General features: G+C 38.1%; 3 protein-coding genes across 3 annotated transcripts; 1 reads left to right on the top strand and 2 right to left on the bottom strand.

Annotated features, from left to right (window-relative positions):
* Window positions 1-2,020: 2,020 nt before the first annotated feature.
* On the bottom strand, window positions 2,021-2,979 carry HO173_011826 (uncharacterized protein; the record flags this gene model as incomplete). Its single annotated transcript, XM_037313704.1, has 2 exons — window positions 2,021-2,487; window positions 2,559-2,979. The coding sequence occupies 2 exons, from the start codon at window positions 2,977-2,979 to the stop codon at window positions 2,021-2,023; spliced, it is 888 nt and encodes a 295-aa protein (XP_037159406.1).
* A 2,976-nt stretch (window positions 2,980-5,955) lies between these two features.
* HO173_011825 (uncharacterized protein) lies at window positions 5,956-7,098 on the top strand (the record flags this gene model as incomplete). The annotated part of the gene is made up of 3 exons (XM_037313703.1): window positions 5,956-6,093; window positions 6,155-6,443; window positions 6,500-7,098. The coding sequence occupies 3 exons, from the start codon at window positions 5,956-5,958 to the stop codon at window positions 7,096-7,098; spliced, it is 1,026 nt and encodes a 341-aa protein (XP_037159405.1).
* Window positions 7,099-8,681: 1,583 nt separating this feature from the next.
* On the bottom strand, window positions 8,682-10,157 carry HO173_011824 (uncharacterized protein; the record flags this gene model as incomplete). The annotated part of the gene is made up of 7 exons (XM_037313702.1): window positions 8,682-9,153; window positions 9,217-9,247; window positions 9,301-9,362; window positions 9,417-9,534; window positions 9,586-9,746; window positions 9,830-10,044; window positions 10,107-10,157. The coding sequence occupies 7 exons, from the start codon at window positions 10,155-10,157 to the stop codon at window positions 8,682-8,684; spliced, it is 1,110 nt and encodes a 369-aa protein (XP_037159404.1).
* Between the last annotated feature and the right edge of the window lie 7,704 nt (window positions 10,158-17,861).

The raw sequence follows: 17,861 nt of genomic DNA, 5'->3' as shown, positions 1-17,861 counted from the left end.
CTAAGATAAGTAAAGTTTCTAATAAGAATATTGCTTAAGAGAGAGTTAGTAAGATATTTTAAACTAGAGAAAATATTAGATAAAGAACTCTTTATATCTTATCATATTCGTATAAATATATTCGAAAGAAAATAACGTATTTATATAAATATATTCGAAATAAAATAACTAAATTTAGAAGTTAATATAACTAGTATTATCTCTTTATACGTAGAAATATATATATTTATATAGCGAGATTTCTATCTCGATAGATAGATTAATTCTATATCTTATCTATTTAATAAAATCGCTACTTTCGTAGTCGCGTTATTATACTGGCAAAGGAGGGATATTCATGAGATATTTCATATCAGTGATACTATATCGTACCCGGGTAGGTAGATAGGGTCGGATACATATTATTTTCTGGTATGGGTTCGGGATCTGGCGGGATATTCTACGGTAGGTATATCTGTGGTATCATACTATGGAATGGATATGTATGGGAACCCACTGAGATTTCTATATTTAGAAGTATAAGTAGCTATTCGATCATCATCTGGTTAATCAGGCTACCACTATCATCTATCAACTGTCACTATCAGGCCACTATCATGGCCACTTCTACATGGCGTACGCCAAGCTACCACTATCATAACACTACTATCATGGCTACCATATGACAGTAGGCTATTCAATAGTAAAAGTGGTAGCCATGATAGTGGTAGCATGGTAGTGGCAGGCAGGTGGCAGGCATGGTAGTGGCAGGCATGGTAGTGGCAGGCAGGTAGTGGCAGGCATGGTAGTGGCAGGCATGGTAGTGCCAGCCATGGAGTGTCAGTTATGGTAGTGCCAGCCATGGTAGTATTTCGAATGGGGGAGATACGATTAGTCGTTACCAGAATGATGATTAGAATAGCTACTTATACTTCAAATATAGAAATCCCAACGGGATATCCCATACATATATCATTCCATGGTAGATATTATAGATATATCATACCGTGGGATATCCCGTCAAGATCCATATCATATCAGGTATGGGATCATGCAAATCTCAATAACTTATATCATATCAGAGTATGGTATGGCGGTTAATATCCATATTATATGATACCTTTCCGGCCAGTAGTCGCGTAATACTCTTAATAGTTTAATTACTTTATTTATAAGCCTAGACTAATCTAAAATAAAGCTATTTATATAGTTTATAGTTCGTTTAAATCTTAATCGATTAAGTAAATTTAAACTAATCTATAAACTAGTTCGACTACTCCTTTATAGCTTTTAAAGTACTTTCTTTAAAGTATCGACAATAGCATATAGATCTCCCTTCAAAAAGAGACCCAATTAAAATCATAACTTCAGACACTTTAAGAGCTCTATAACCTCGATCTTAAGACTAGCTCTTTGATCTAAAATCGTGACCCTATTACTACTAAAAATACGCACATCATATCTAGATATGTACCACCAAATTCACCTACACAAATTCTTATCTGGACTAATAGTTAGACTAGTTCGTTTAGGCATCTGGACTAGTTTATGCATAGTCCGTCCATCCATGGACCAGTCCGACTAATAGTCCAGAGATTGGGGGCGGAATATTGGAAGCATTGGGGCCGCGGCAAACTTCAATTACCAGAACACCTACATGCAGGAGGGGGCCCTGGCGGACGGCTGTACGGATATCCTGGCTAACCAACCGCTCGGCAGGGGAAATGTGATACACGATCCTGACTCTCCTGGCTGGGATGGAATTGCTGGAAGCCATCCGGCCACGCTAGAATTGGGCAATGGGACAACCATCCCGTATGGGAGGATTTGTACGCAGACACATGCAGGGAGGAAATGTACTGGTCCCTAGAGAAGGACAAGAGGTGCAGTGTCTTCCAATGATGAGAACTTGGGCCACGGAGTTTTTTTAAAAGGTCACGTTCGTCGCGTTCTTTCTCCAGCCGTTTTCTGTTGGCAAGAGTTGGCATTACCAAGTTAGTCGAAGAAGAACCCCTCGCAAATCTTACCCCCATGCCAAGTTTCATGACATTCGAACTACAGGACTATTCTTCGCAGGCGTTTCGTTACCAGCCATAAGATCCGGCTGCACCATTTTCAAGTCTTGCCACACGACCTCTTTTGCCAATCCAGTGAGATGATCCAAATCAACCACTCGAAACGACCGCATCTCATCTTCCTCATAGGGTTCAGCGGGATAATGTGACACCACACCCGCTGCGTTCACCAACGTCCATGAGCGGCCTTCTTTACCAGTGCCCTTGTGGTGGCGAAGGCCAATCCCTGCCCCGCTGTGCACATGACCACATACGACGAGTTTGCAAGCGATAGGTATGTGGGAAGCCAGCTTCTCGTCTCCACCCGAAGGGTTCGCTTGGTCTCTATCGAGAAATTGGGAGCCGATGGGAGGGAGATCTAGTGGCGGGCCGTGGACGATGAGGATGTCGGTGTTGTACGGGATGATGCATTTCCCATCGGTCATCCAGGGATCTGTACACATGATATGTTAGCTGAGTAACGACATCGAACATTGAGATCGAATAGAGAAGAGTGGAAGCCACCTGTGCCGGGTTCATGTTGGAAAGCATACGTGTTCCCTTTCAAACTCTTTGGGCTGCCAAAAACTCGCCAAGTGTGACCACGAACGACAATTTCACAGGCCTCGTCTTGCAAGTATCGAAAACCACGGTTGGTGTCACTGAAGGCGTCTTGGATCGCCTTCTTGGCCGCGCTGTCAGGCGCTAGAGGATTGTTATACAGATGACCGAGAAACGAATCGTGATTCCCTCCGATCACGACTTTGAACGAGTGAGACGCGTTTTTGATCCAGTCCAATTGTTTAATCTCATCTTGATAAGTTTTGATGCCTTGAGGATCCTGAAGTAAATCGCCAGCGTGGATCAGGACGTCACCGTTTGGAATTTGTGAGATACGGGGGGTTCGTGAGTGGGTGTCCGATATCATAACGATGCGGGTGGACATGATGATTTATATTCCGATTGGTGTTATACATAGATTAATGATGCTGTCTTGCGCTAGCCAAGATCACGCGTATGCTGCAAATGAGACAATTGTAGTGGACAAATACAAAAGAAAGATGGGAGATGCAAAGAGAAAGAACTCTTGGTATAATGTAAGGACAGCAGGGCGATGAGCGCCTGAGCGTAATACGGTGGGAAGATCCAGATCCGTGCTGTAAGTTTTTTAGGTCATGCCTCGCCACAGTAGGTGTTGGCATATAACGTAAGTTGGGTCGATCTGGATCCTGCCCGAGGCTGGACATCGGAGATGGTAATATTAGGGTTAACTTTTGCATCACTTCTTCTTGAACTACCAAGACATCCGCGCCGAAAAATCAACCCTTAATACAGCAACTGAGAATGGAAATGAAAGTGACAAGCCATCGTACTCATTGTTATCGCAATCTTCGCCGCGTGTTTCAAGGACCGAGGCTGTAGCTTATTACTATTCCCTGTGAAGATCCCGTAAAGAGCGCTTTAATTAGCCGTCGAGCCGTCTCAGGTAATAGCCTCTTTGAATCATAGCCACTTTGAATCGAGTAAATTATCGAATCATACCTCGAAAGTACGAATCCTTATCGAGTCATACCCCTACACCAAATAACTCACCGAATCATACCCCAAGTAATAGAAATTTATCGAATCATACCCTATATTTGGGTGGAATTTGGTGTAGGGGTATGATTCGGTAAGGACCATACTTTCGAGGTATGAATTAGTAATTCGCCCTCTTTGGATCGCAAGCGAGTGTCTTATTTTCAACGGAATCCAAAGACGAAAATAGAGTTGCCTGCGGTTCTGACCACCAAAAGGATCTGCTCTAGTATCCAGATCCCTCGAATATGGCGTCTTCCGAACTCCTAATATACTTACGGCGGGCTTCTAGATCCGCTTAGAGTACGGCTTTAGGCTTACAGTACCAAATCCGACTTACATGAGCGCGCTTTATCCGCCTCCGAAAATGGACGATCAAAGTATATTCGTTATCGCCATGAGACTCAAGCCGCTTGTCGAGTGTTAATTCGGACCTCTCCATCAATAGCATGGCCTCGAATGATCCGATTAACCAGAAAATGATATTGGAGTGTATAAGGCAACCCCAATAATCTTCCCACATGCTCGTGACTCTCATCTCATCGGTCTTCTATTGTCATTCGTGCATAGTAACATGAAAGCCTATATATCAGCTGCAATTCAAAGTTTCAGCATGCCTGGCTTTAGAAAAGCACCCGGTACAACTCATTGAAGGACTTCAGCGGCCAAAGTCTAACCACAAAACTCGATGTCACTATACCTCTCTTGCATGCTTGCATCTGCCCCCTTTTGTTTGCTAAAATGCGCAGGAACTCGCATGATGAAAAAGAAGGTGATCAACCCGCAGTAGTAAGACCATTGATACTCAAAGTTGGCTGCACCTATGCAAGCATGAGTAAAGTAACTGTCTACTTGCTGATGTAAAGGGTGTCAGGATGGGGCAATGACGCAATCTCTATAGTATCTTGCAAGCGGATTGGCCGAACAGTTCGTCATAAATCTGAACCCTCCTTCTGAGTGAATTAACGCGATGTCCACAGAGGTAGGGCTGTGAACCTTGGATTCAACACATCCGATCCTCTTGATTGACGTGCTAAGAACAGAACATGGTGGAACTCGCTTGCTCTCGCTCGAGATCATGCAACGTTCCAACGAAGCTACACCCTGATGCCCACTCCACCTACGGCCATACGATTATATAGGGCCGAGAGACAGGGGGCCGCAGATACCAGTGCGGATCTTGGGTCTACTATTAATATCAGAGCTGGGAATTCATAAGTCATGGTCTCAGCTTCTAGCAGTACTGCATGCAAAGCATAGATTTATAAAGCGAATGGACAAGACCTCCAATGTCTTACTCTTTAGTAAATCTTCCACTCTGATGGTGTTGTGATAATACTCCCCTTGGCCTTAGATGTAAAAGAGCGTTGTGCACGTGCTTGGTGAAACAACGAATTTTGGTTGAGTGTATCCCGAGACACCAGCTATACCAGGAATGTCGGAAATAGCAACGTGAGGAGGGAGATTGAAGGAGAAGAGAATCCTTCCCCGCCCTACCACCCTCCATCGGCTGGCTGCGGCGGTATGAGCGCCAAACATCACTCCCAGGTGAGGATCGGCCCATTATATGTGGCTAGGCGGGCCGGCACTAGCCTTCCGAGTTGCCATCTGCCCAATAAGGGCGTCTTGCATGATCACCCAGTCCCCAAAGTGTTGCTTGCTAAAAGGGTCAGACGGGAATAGATTCTCGCGAACGTGCAGATTGACTTGAATTAGCACGTGATCACAGATTGATTCCCGTAATAACGGCTACCTGCATGCTTCTTTGTTTCAGACGCTTAGACTTGACAAGACAAGGGGGGATAGGCGTGGTCCTCTATGCTTACACTTTCCATTGGATAGAGATCTGTTCCCTCGCTCGTAGGGCAATCTGTAGAAGGAATTGGCATGGTGTCATCAAGCAATCTGGGGGAGTGACACGAAGTGTGCTTCATCACCGTACTACCGGGATCAATTATTTGCGCACTTCGCATTCTTTTCTGTGTGCTTTGATTATCTGTCTGAGACAATCTAGCTACTTCCCAAATTAGACTAGGCGAGTTGATGTCAAACGGTCTTCGGTCTTCGATGAAACATTATAAGCTGGCATGTCGAATTAGCTTCTGACAGAAGTGATGACTTCTGCAATTACCAAGACATGACCAACGAATTCATGGAGCCTTCTAGGTGCCTTCTTTGCGCTGGAAGTGACGTACAAATTTGCCAATCTTCTAATATTTCCACAGCTCTCAACACCTTCCATTTCCCCGCATGACACTTCTTACTTCGCCCCAATCCAAATGAACCACCCCAACTGCCACTTTCTTAGATTACTATATCTCTGCCTAGACATACAACAGATATAATGTCCGGACAGAAGATACGATTCTTGACCTCTGCTGAGAAGATGTCATCTCTTGGCAAACACTCAAGGATCGATGAACGCATGGAGGGCGACCCAAACGCCTTTGTCTCTGTTCTCATCGATGGAGACTGCTTTCAGGTAGAGCTTTCGAGGCATCCTTTGAGTTTGGGGTAGATGCTAATGCGAAGAGTCTTTCTAGTTTCTGGACAAATACGTCTGCAGTGACCAAGATGGAGGCAGAGAAGCTGCCGTAGCACTGACCCATGCTATCGGTGAATGGCTGCTCGAATGGAAGTTTGAAGTGATGCCTTTGACAGTCCGCATTTCGGGCAATCACGAATGGCTCGGCGACGCCTATTTTGATGCGAATGTGATACCAACCCGCGCGAATTTCGGATGGTTTCTTCAAGGTTTCAACAGCGTTGAGTCATTGGTTGAGTTCGTTCCCACTGAAGAGAGAGTAAGCATGCCCGCTTATCGAGGGCGCAGTAAGTCGAAACAATATGCAGCGGATAGGCATTTGATGCTGACAATTATACGACAGGCCTAACGGACACCCTCAAAGTCAACCTCTTGGATCCACACTGCAAACTGATTCTTTTTGGAGGTGTGATCGATGAGAGAGCCACCAAGATCGTGCAAGACTACAATACAGCAACAGAAAAATTGATGGTCTTCAAGAACTCACGAGGCGCACAAAGCTTGACACGGTTACTGCCCAAGTTACAGCAATGCTCGTTTCAAGGCATATTCCGTGACATCGAGCATCGACCCCAAGTAAAGAGGCCGAAGCCAGTCATCTATCGAAACGCCCTTGGTCAGAGAGTCGACCCTCCCATCAGACCCATGGAATCGGTCATCTCATGGCTTCGACATAAAAAATACTGCAACTATCATTATCTCCGCGGGGAATGCCCAGATAGTCGTTGCACCGCCCGCCACGATGGACGACTTGATAGTGAACAACTGAATGGACTTCGGTACTTGGCAAGAGGCCTTCCGTGCCGACAGTCGAATACCTGCCGGGATCCAATCTGCTATGCTGGCCATCATTGCCCTGTGCCGACTTGCCATCAGACGAATTGCAAATTTTACGGCGACATGCATATCACAGACTTAAGAGTAGTGTCCGAGGATGGATGAGAGTGCCTACGGAACTTTACTGACTTGAAGACAAGCAGAGTCAATGATCATGCACGGCGGCAGTAAGCTACAGGGTTCAAGAAAGCATGGTAAGCAGGTGAAATTCATGTTAGCTTGGAAGGAGAATGCTAGCGGCGACGATTTCAGAACGCTGAATGCGAAAACATGCCAAGCTTAGGGTATCTTTCTTTGCGTGAACCATGAAGTTCACCTGTCTCTTCACTACGATAGCTTTGTCCATAAGAGGCGAGCTGACATCGGCCAACCACATTGCATGTAGCCAGCGGTGGGCATTCAAAGCCCGGTAGTGCAGGTAGACATCAAGGCAAAACCACAAGTAACAGGCTCTGAGCCCCCCTCGTCACTGAGACAGCAAGTCTACTCCCGAAATCGAAGTCGCATAAACAGTGAGCATGCTGCATCAAAAGACCAAGCATAATTTAATACATAGCTTCATCAACAGACATTTTCTCATTTCTACATACCGTGCACATGTCAACAACAGCCACCGCGCTGCCCCACATATCGTATCATCTCGCAGTAGTTGGATGCCGTCTTTTCTGACCTCGTTGATATATTGACCATCCGCTGGTAGTACTGCCGCGACTAAACAGAACCTAGGAGCAGTTCACACCTCCTTGAATACTCTAAGAGTAGTGTGAAAATGATGTTTCACGTACCATCGGCGCTAAATATCTGAAGTAGCTCAGAGGCAGGCATAATGTCTAGGAGCTGTCGGCAGTTGTACAAAGCTGGAAGCTGACTCGTCGAAGGCAACCAGCGGACGTTTGATGGATCTTTATCCTAGGCAGTGAGGGAGTGGATCTCTTGCTGGCCTGGAGGAGTGTTGGACGCTTGGTTTTGCGTCGTGACTCCATTGTCTTGAACGGCTACCAATCCAGTTTGTCTAGGATCCCACCTTGGAACCTATTTCGCACGCAATACAGAGACACAGCGAGCACTGCTGACTTTATATCTCCCAAAGTCACACGGCCAGATACACCCCACGCGAAGAGGGAGACGTCGATGATGCACGTTCTGTCAACTGCAGCTACATCAGCGGAGAATGATCGGATACGCACAACTGTAAACCATGAGAGGAAGATTCAAGGCTCACCGCCAGAAAAGCGGTCTCCAAAAAGTGCAGACAGTATCGGAGTCTGGGATCTGTTCACCACACTGATGCAAATGAGGACGATTGGTTCACCCAGGTCCGTCCCGCTGTCTTCATACTCTAACCTGGCTATCAAAGATACACTCAGATTTATCGCGTCAAGAGTTTCAAAGGTGGTCCCACCTTCGATGTCAGATGTTGAACTCGGGAGCAAATTACCTACCCGCAAAACCAATCGTCATCGGCGCTCAAGAGGATCGATGGGGCCGGGGGAAAAAGGCATAAACATAATGGTCGGGCTACTTATGATGTTTGCGAGGGACGGCATCTTGCAAACCAGCGAGGGTGTTTCTCGATTCAATCTCGAGCTGGGCAAGGATTCGATTACGGCTCTTGGTTTTTCTCAGAATCCTAGCAGTGCCTATCCGACATGCCTTCATTTCCATGTCTCTATTACCTCACAACTTTCCTAAGTTTCCAGCCTAGGGGATCCTCCCTCGATCCCGCACGAGTACCTCAACACCGCTAGATTCCCCAAAGTTGGCATACTCTCACGCCTTTCCTCCCACTTCTCGGTGCATTCCCTCGCTTTGGCATTATGATCTTCTTCAACGCCTTGCAGCTTTTCTGCTGACAAGCTCAAACACGCTAGCCGTGACGTCATGCTTGTAGTAGGACTCACTTTGTTTCCACTGTCCACCTTTTGTTTGAGTTCCATCTGCTCTGTAATATTGTTGACTGGTGAGTCAAGGGACGGGGTCTTGTCGAACTGCATTCCCTCAAACGATGTTCTCAGCGGTGATGTGATGAAGTGGTTAGCTCCAGCGAAGGGCTTCTCGGAGGAGTGCGAGTGCTGAACGTTGCGTTGTAGCTTGAACACGGTGAAGAGCTGGCGAAGGGCTGGCATAGAGGCTACGATTATGCCGATGTTTTGTTCGACGCTAAGGCCTCATGAGTTCGGTGACAGGAAGAATAAGAGAAGTTTTTGCACTAGGAAGTCTCACCAAGACCAAATCGCATCCGGAACGAGGTCCCCTACAAGACGTTCAGCCACTCGGAACATGGTACTGGTAGCCGAGTAAACCTACATGTAAGGTTTTCGCTCCCAAAATCGTACAAGACTATCCTCGCAATAGCCGCTCCTGCGGTACTATGAAAGGATCAGAATCACCGGCGATCCCCCAGAAGATCTTTATGGCCTTACAAAAGGCCAAGTCCTAGCAGAACAAACACAGCCAACTTATTTCGCCAACTGATTTGGAGTTTCCGGAACACCATGATAGGAAGCAGAACGCAAAGGACGTCCATGAAAACCGAAAATGCTGTTATCAGGTGAGCTACGGCTAGAAAACCGACAGTTGCGGATTACATACCGCCCGACGCTTGGTTGATCTTGGTGGTTGCAGCTGTTGATATGCAATGTGCATTGATGGTTTCGTCCCAAATTCCTCGGATTGGGATGCATTGAAAGCACATGGAAAGAAACGTGGCCATCGCAGTGACGGCGAAGAATACCATGAGCCCGTAGGTCCACCTGCCAGCCGTTAGCAACCTTCTCGGCTTTCAATACATAATGACAAAAGGTCACATTCTGTACCAAATGCGAGGACTACCTACCAACGGATTAACCTCTCTGTGAAGGGCAGGAGCTGCAGGATAAACAGACAAACGGAGACCCTGACAAAGGAAGTGCCAATAATGTTGAACAAAATTGTGACAAAAACATCTCGAGTGATGTCTTTGATTTGCGTAGGATCTAAGTATTGAATGTTTCGACCGAATCCCTTCTTGACCTGGAAGATAGCGATGACGCTTTGAATGAGGGCACATGCCTTCGACACTATTAGCGAAAGGGTCGCTGACTGCATCCGTTGTAGGGGCTAGTGTATGATACCAAAGCAGCCAAAATTGTGTAATCATCCACTCCTATCTTCCTTCGGAGCATGCCTCGACTACTGAACCGCAAGAGCACTACGACTATCGCAACAGAGACTAGCGACCACTGCACTGCAACATATTGATACCCGCGGCTCACGTCGGGCGGCAATGATACTGTTGAGTATAGCGAAGCAAACATTCCAGTTCAATTGACTTATTGCTAGAACAACACGCAGCGGCGACAAATGTATAATGAAAAGGACAGGAAAAGGCAGGGTCTGCGCTGCTCTCAATTCCGCACAGGGAGACAGCATGTCTCTGTACGATACACTCAAGGTGGCGATGGAAGTAGACGGATGGATACCGAAGCCAAAGGTCGAGAGACCATGGTCCCGTTATATTATCTCAGTGCACAATGACACATTGATGGGGTCAATGGCTTAGGGGTGGCCTCTGAGACTGAAGCTAAGACATACATCGAGGAGGTTGGCGGAGATCAAACTGTGCGTATTTTCAGAAATACAATCCATAAGAAGCTTCCTGCAGATGGTTTGAACATTACGGGAAACGGAAAAGGAACACGGCAATGATGGACAAGGACGATATAGGTTCGATGAGGCTTGCCAAGAGCCTGAAAGCGTACCCAAGAAATCAACTTGAGTAAATTAGTGGTAAGAAGGCGCCACGGGCCGAGTGAGAAAATCTCTTCTTCCCTGCTCAATAAGTGGATTAAGCTTTCAATGCTCCACCAATACCATTGCCACCACATCTGCTTACAGTGAGCACAATAACTTTAACACAGTGTGTTGGTCGATGACTATCGAGCCATTTTTCACTTTTCGGTAACATTATGAGATAGTGATGTAGGCTTCTAGAAGATTGGTGATGAGGATTAAATGTTGTTGTTGTATAAGGATTCGCGGGTGCCCCTAAAGTCGGTAACTCGGGGAAACGTTTATCCACAGTGAGGTAAGAGGCGCGCTGTGAAGCCCTGACAGCCAAAAGTTGAGGTGATTCTCTCTAGTTACACCTCCCGAGTTGCCGATAAACGACCTTGATTTATCTCATTGAAATCCAAACTAGGGAAATATAGTAATTCGCTTATTGGAAAGCTTACTTTCTTAATACTTAAGAGTTAAAATTCTAAATAGCTTCTACGCTAAGAGGCTAGTAATTAATTAAACCATCGAATTTTACTATTTTTAGTCTAAAATATATCTTATCTCTTTATTTTTAATTTAAACGCGGGTATATACGGGTATATCTAAAAGAGAAAGTTGAAAAAGAACTTTAAAACTTTTAAATCTATTTTCTTTAATTTTTTTCATATTATTTATAATATAATAATAAAGTAAATCTATAGAGTTATAGAACTATTTATACGCTTTTTAATAATACTATAAAATTAAATTTTAATTATATAGTTTTTAATATATATAAATAGTAGATAATTTAATACTTTTTAAAAATCTCGATTAAGATTTAATAATTTATATTTAAGACTTTATAAATCGATTTCTTCTATTTAATCTATTATAATATATTAATATAATCTTTTCTAATTAATTTACTTTTATTATTAATTAATATACTATATTTAAGATAGCTATATCGCGTATTAATAATAGAAATAATCGAAATTATCTTTAAGATCTTTCTATATTCTTACTCTTTATCTCTAATACTTTATATTTATCTCTTAAACGAAGATTACTTAGTAAAATTAATTTTAATACTATAATTATCTAGCCTTTTAATTCTTTAATTATACTTATAAAGAATAGTTTTAAATAAAAGAGAATTAAGATATTAACGATTTCGAGATAATAGTAACTAGCTCGAAAGTATATAAAAGAGATAAAATAAGAAAGATATTTAAGAAAGATAGAGATTACTTAGAAACGTCTACTATATAAGCGAAGAGATTAAAAAAAAATTATATATATAAGATAGTAAGAGTAATACGCCGTAGAATAACTTCTTCGAGTTCTCTTACGTCTATATTAAGTTCTACGTCTATATTTATTCGCTATAATATATATAATATTCTTAAACTATTTAAGATCGTAGTACTATATTTAAACTTTATTTACGATATCTATAAAATTAAGACTTAATCTTATTAAGATTTAAATTATAAGTCGTTATATATCTATTTCTTTTATAATAGAAAGAAATAATCGCGATATTATATATACTATCTTTATTCGATAATCGTCGAAAGATAATATTTAAGAATTCTAGTATTATTATTTATATTACTACTATAAAACTACTATATAATTTATATTAAATAATTATAATCTATTATATAGACTTTATTTAATTCTTTCTATAGTAGAATTATTTTATATAAGTTCTTTTCTTATATAAAGAGATTTTATAGACAGCGTATCCCCCTCTAATCTTTTATACTCCCTTACTATTACTACTTATTTCTTTACTAAACCTCCGAAATTCTTTCTTCTAACGATTTAAACGATATATAAAATACTATCGAACGATCTTCAAGTTTTATCATTTATAATTATCTTATACTAGTTTCGATAGAGTAGAAAGTAGAGTGGAAGGTTATCGAGATTATCTATCTTTTCTATCTTTCTTAAGTAATCTTACTTATTAATTCTTCAATAATTATAAATAGTAGAAAAGCGATAGATTTCTATATAGATTGTAATAGCGACGAAGATTTTTAGCTCCGGAATACGGGTGAGTTTCCAGTAAGGATCTAAAGGACTCTATCGAGAAGTATATAAATTTATACTTTTATAAAGTATATCTTAGATAGTAGTAGTCTATATAAGGCTAAATACTAAATATAAGAGAACTGTAAAGTTATTCGAAAAGTAACTAACGGGTATACGATACTCGATTTATAGTGGTTAATACTTAGATAGTATAGATATACGTCGGAGAAGAATATCACGTTACTTGAGTTTTTCCTTCCTTGCCTCGATCGTAGCCTCTTTTTTTTAACGTTTCTAAGTCTTATATAGTTCGTTCTTATTAGGCTAAGATAGGGTAGCAATTTTAGCTATATTAAATTATATTTAATAAAATAGTAAAGAAGAATATAAAAAAGTCGCGTTCTTGAAAGACGCGATTTTTAAAGCTAAAATATTACCTCGGCTCGGCGATTATCGAATAGATAAACTCGAAATTAATAGTCTACTACGTTCGCTTTTATTAAAAATAATATCTCGCTAAAAATACTTTAATTTTATATTTAAAATAAAAAAATATTAGTCTTAGCTTATTTTATAAAGAATTAGAATTTAATTATTAATTTCTATATTAAGCTCGATAAATTAAAGTAAGAAATATATAACATTTATTAGAAAATCGAATTTAATATAAAACTTTAAATTATTAAGTTATAGATTATTTATAATAGATATTAAAAGAATTATTTAAATAACTTTACCCTTTACTTAATCGAGAATATAATAAATTTAAAGTCTTTATCTTTTTATTTATTATAATTAATAATAGCGAAAAAAATATTAATTATTAAAGTATATATTTAGATAAATATATCTTATATTAAAAGATATTAATATAAATATAAAGATTATATAATTAGTTAGATATAGAATATCTTAAAAGTAATTTAAAGACTTTTCTTCTAATTTTAAAAACTCTAAATATTAAATATAAAATCCTTCTTTTTAAATAGAAGCGAAAGCGAATTTAATTATAAATATTAGCGAAGATTTTATATATATTATTAATATATCGAGATCTAGCTAATCTACTTAATTAAATATTATCTTAATTATCGAGGATTTTATATCGATTAAAGTCGCTTATCTTAATTATTAATAAATAATTATATTATTAATAATATATTAAATATTCTAGATAATAATAAGAAGAAAGATAGTAAGTATATAAAGAAATATAAGAGTATAGAGATTTTAAAAGAATTTAAATTCTAAAAAAAAAGTTTTAAACGTAGATATATAGTTATAATATTTTCTAATTATCTCTCTTTCTCTTATTCTCTCGAGTTTATAAAGATAACTTCTTTAATAGAAGCTCTCGAAGAGCCCTTAAAGAGTCTTTAGAGGATCTTTTAAATATTATAACTTCGTTTTTCTTTCCTTCTTAAAATTCTTTTATTCTTCTCTATTTATTTTTTAATTTTTAATTTATAAAAAGATCTCTTTAATAAAAACCTTCGAAGAGCCTTTAGAGAGTCTTTAAAGAGTCTTTAAAATAATAAATTTATTAACTTTAATTATTTAATTTTAAATTATATTAATAATTTAGAAGTCTTTATTAAAAAGTTATATATATTAAATCTTATAATAAATCTAATAAAGCTTTATATACTTTAAGAATAACTTAATTATATATTTTTATCTTCGATTAAAGCGAATATCTCTTTATACTTTTTAAAATATAATATAATTAATAAATATAATTATTCGTTAAATATCGCTTATATAGCGTTTTCGATACTATTTTTAAATAATATAGTCTCTTTTTATAATATTTATATAAGAGATATTAATTTTAAAAATTATATTAAGTACTTAATAAGATATAAAAATACTAGATTTATATAATATTCTCGCTTTCGTTAATAAATTTTTAATATTATAATAAAAGCGTAATTTAGAGAGATTAATAAATAAATTTAGAAACGTCTAGCTAATCGTAATATAGATCTTTATAAGTTATAAGATTTTATTATTAATAATAATAAGAAGATCTTAAATATCTTAATTCGAAAGACTTAGAGTTTATAAGATATATATCTCTATTAATAGCGAGTAAAGACTAAACTAGAGTTATTTATTTATTATTAAAAGATCTTAAGCGTTTTCTTTATTATTAATACTATTAATTTTTAATAATATAATTTTTATAAGTATATATTTAATAAGAATAAATACTTTAATATTATTAAAGCTTAGCGTTATAGTATAGTCTTTATTATTTCTTTTATAATATTAATTTATCTAATCTATTAATATATATAATAGAATAAGATAGAGCTAAGCTTAAAAATCTTAAATTTATATATATAATTAATTATAAATTTAAATTCGCTACGCTCTTTAATTAAACCGACTAAATTAATCTAATAGCTCTCTCGCGCTTTTCCTATTAAAAATTTATATATAGAAGTTTTATACTTTAAAGTACTTAGTGTTACGACCGTACCCTGCATCTTCCTTAACATACCATCTAGCCCTATGGCCTATTAGGGCCTAGCGTATCTTGGTAAAGCTATCTGCTACTACCTAATGCCTTCTATCTATATAGCTATTCGATATCTAGTTATCTTATTTAATATATCTATATTAATACTATATCTATACCGATTCTAATACTATAACTAGGTTACCCTACTTACTATATTCGAATTAGTAGACGAATTTAAGAAATCTGTTAATAGGGGCTTTGATAAGATATTAAGTTAAGTCATCGTATTTCTAGGTAAATCTATTATATAGGTAATACGTTATAAAGAGTATCTATCGAGATAGCGTAATGGCCTCGTAATTAGTCAGAGGGATAAAGTAATTACTAAACTAGTTTATTTATACGACTAGTAAATTTAAAGAAATCGCTATCTAACTTAATAATTATATAACTAACCCTCTAAGCGAAGTGAAAGCATTTAAAAGAACGATATTTAGATTATCTATAGTTTTCACGGCAGTCTAAACGATCTGTAAACCAGGGAAAAAAAAGTCTTCGCAAAATATAATATTATTTTTCGAATTTGCAGTGAAGCCTTATAAAAGGTGTTGTAAGAAGTTTTTCTTTTCTCTCCTTCGCTTAGTATCTATAATATTAAAGAATCGGGAGAAATAACGTAACTCTCTTATCTTTATTTTAAAATCATTATTTCTAATATGTAACTAAGTAAGATGAATCGAGTTAGTAACCTTCTTACTTAGATATTCGATCGATGATAGTTCTTACTACCTGACGATATAGCGGAGGATATCGCGGCTATTACGAACTTATAGTAGGTTATTAGCGTCGACTAATTATGTAATTAGGCCGATGAGAAGTCTAATTAATTTCTTACTATACTCCGCGATCTCCGCTATTAACGAGACCAGTTTCGAGATATAGCTAAATGGTATATCGATCTTAAGGTTGAGAAGGATAAGGTAGTAAATTAATGGGATAAGGTCTAATAACGCTTAAAGTAAGTTAGTATTAAGGCTGAGGAGCTATAAGAATAGAATAGGGAGCTTCGGTAATAGCTAATGATAATGCGGTTAGATATGCTTAGGGATTCATAAACTATTTCTAAGATATAAGCGTTAACCTCAATAAAGCCCGTCTAAGTTCTATACCCCACCTATAGAAAAGAGAAGTCTATTAAGCTATTGGATCCTCTCTTCTTTATCGATGATAAGGATCTCGTATGGGAGGATTGGTTAGTTAAAATGGAGGAAAAGTTATTGGGTAATAAGGATTACTATCTCATCGAGATGTCTTGGATCACCTATCTTCTGTTACGTATAGGTGGGGAAGTGATCTTTTATACTTTGAATAGGAGACGTAAAGGTATTATAAATCTCTATACGTTAGTTAGCGAGGTTATGGATCAGCTGGCTGAGATTTATGAAGAGATGGATCGTTGTGAGAAGGTAAGATGCGAATATGATTTCCTCTAATAGATAACTTAACTCTTTAATAGGTTCTATATAGAACTCGTTAGACTCGATTCTATACTTAACTATAACGAAATCTATTTGAGGAATAATTTGAATATTAAGCTACGAACATATACTCGACTTTACTTCGTTTTCATAGCCCTTCCTGGTTATAAGTCTATATCCTTGAGGGATATTAAGGAATATCTTATAGATAATAATAACTTATAGCGCGTAAACTATAAACTACGTCTAGCTTTAATCGTCGATAAAACGACTTTTAAAACTATCGTAACTCGGATAAGAAAGACGATTATCGCTATAACTAAGAATTATATATCTTTCGCTACTAAATCGAGTGCTTATACCCCGAGTACCTTTTAGAGTATATCGAAAGCGATAATCAATGTAGATTTAAGGGACTTAATATATTTTAATTATAGAAAGACGAGCTATATAAAACGCGATTATCTAATATAGAAATAGACTAACGCTAGAAAAAAGGCCTTATAAAAAGCAGAAATCTACGAATTTATTATCGATAACGAATATAAAATAAATCTACTAATCGACGCTTATAAAGCCTCTAAGGATTCGGGAAACGAATAGCCTCTATTAAAGTCACGGTAAGGGAAATCTATAACGTATACCTACTAAATACTCTTAATAATTCTTTAATACGCCGTTCTTTTAGAATAGAAGTTACGCTATCGTTATAAGAACGAAAATACTTACTTTAAAACGTCTTTATCGATAGTAAGTGTATTAGAGTATATATAGTTATTAATAAGTTCTTAATTTATAGAGTTTGCGAAGAATTGCTATTAGAACCGATTCTACTATCGAAACCTAAACCTCTAAAGAATTATAATAGCCGAATCGCGAAGAAGCCTATTATCTACTATCTACTTTTAATAATAATAGTAAATAGCTATCGAGAGAGGATATATTCTATACTTATCGCCTCTCTTATATATAATATGATTTTGGGAAAATTATGGATGAATAAGTATGGGGTGCTTCTCGATATGATGAAAGATAAGATTCTTTTCGTGCTAGACCGCTGTAATTATAATGGTAATAAGACCTCGATAGCGGAGGATCTCGCTATCTTACCAGATTTGAAACCGAAACCCCCTACCCTA

This window comes from Letharia columbiana (genome assembly GCF_014066305.1).
Source record: "Letharia columbiana isolate WasteWater2 chromosome Unknown Sc0000068_s0, whole genome shotgun sequence".
In the NCBI taxonomy this organism is placed as follows: Eukaryota; Fungi; Ascomycota; class Lecanoromycetes; order Lecanorales; family Parmeliaceae; genus Letharia; species Letharia columbiana.
The sequence above is the reverse complement of the archived record's forward strand: the minus strand, read 5'-3'. Positions and strand labels throughout refer to the sequence as shown.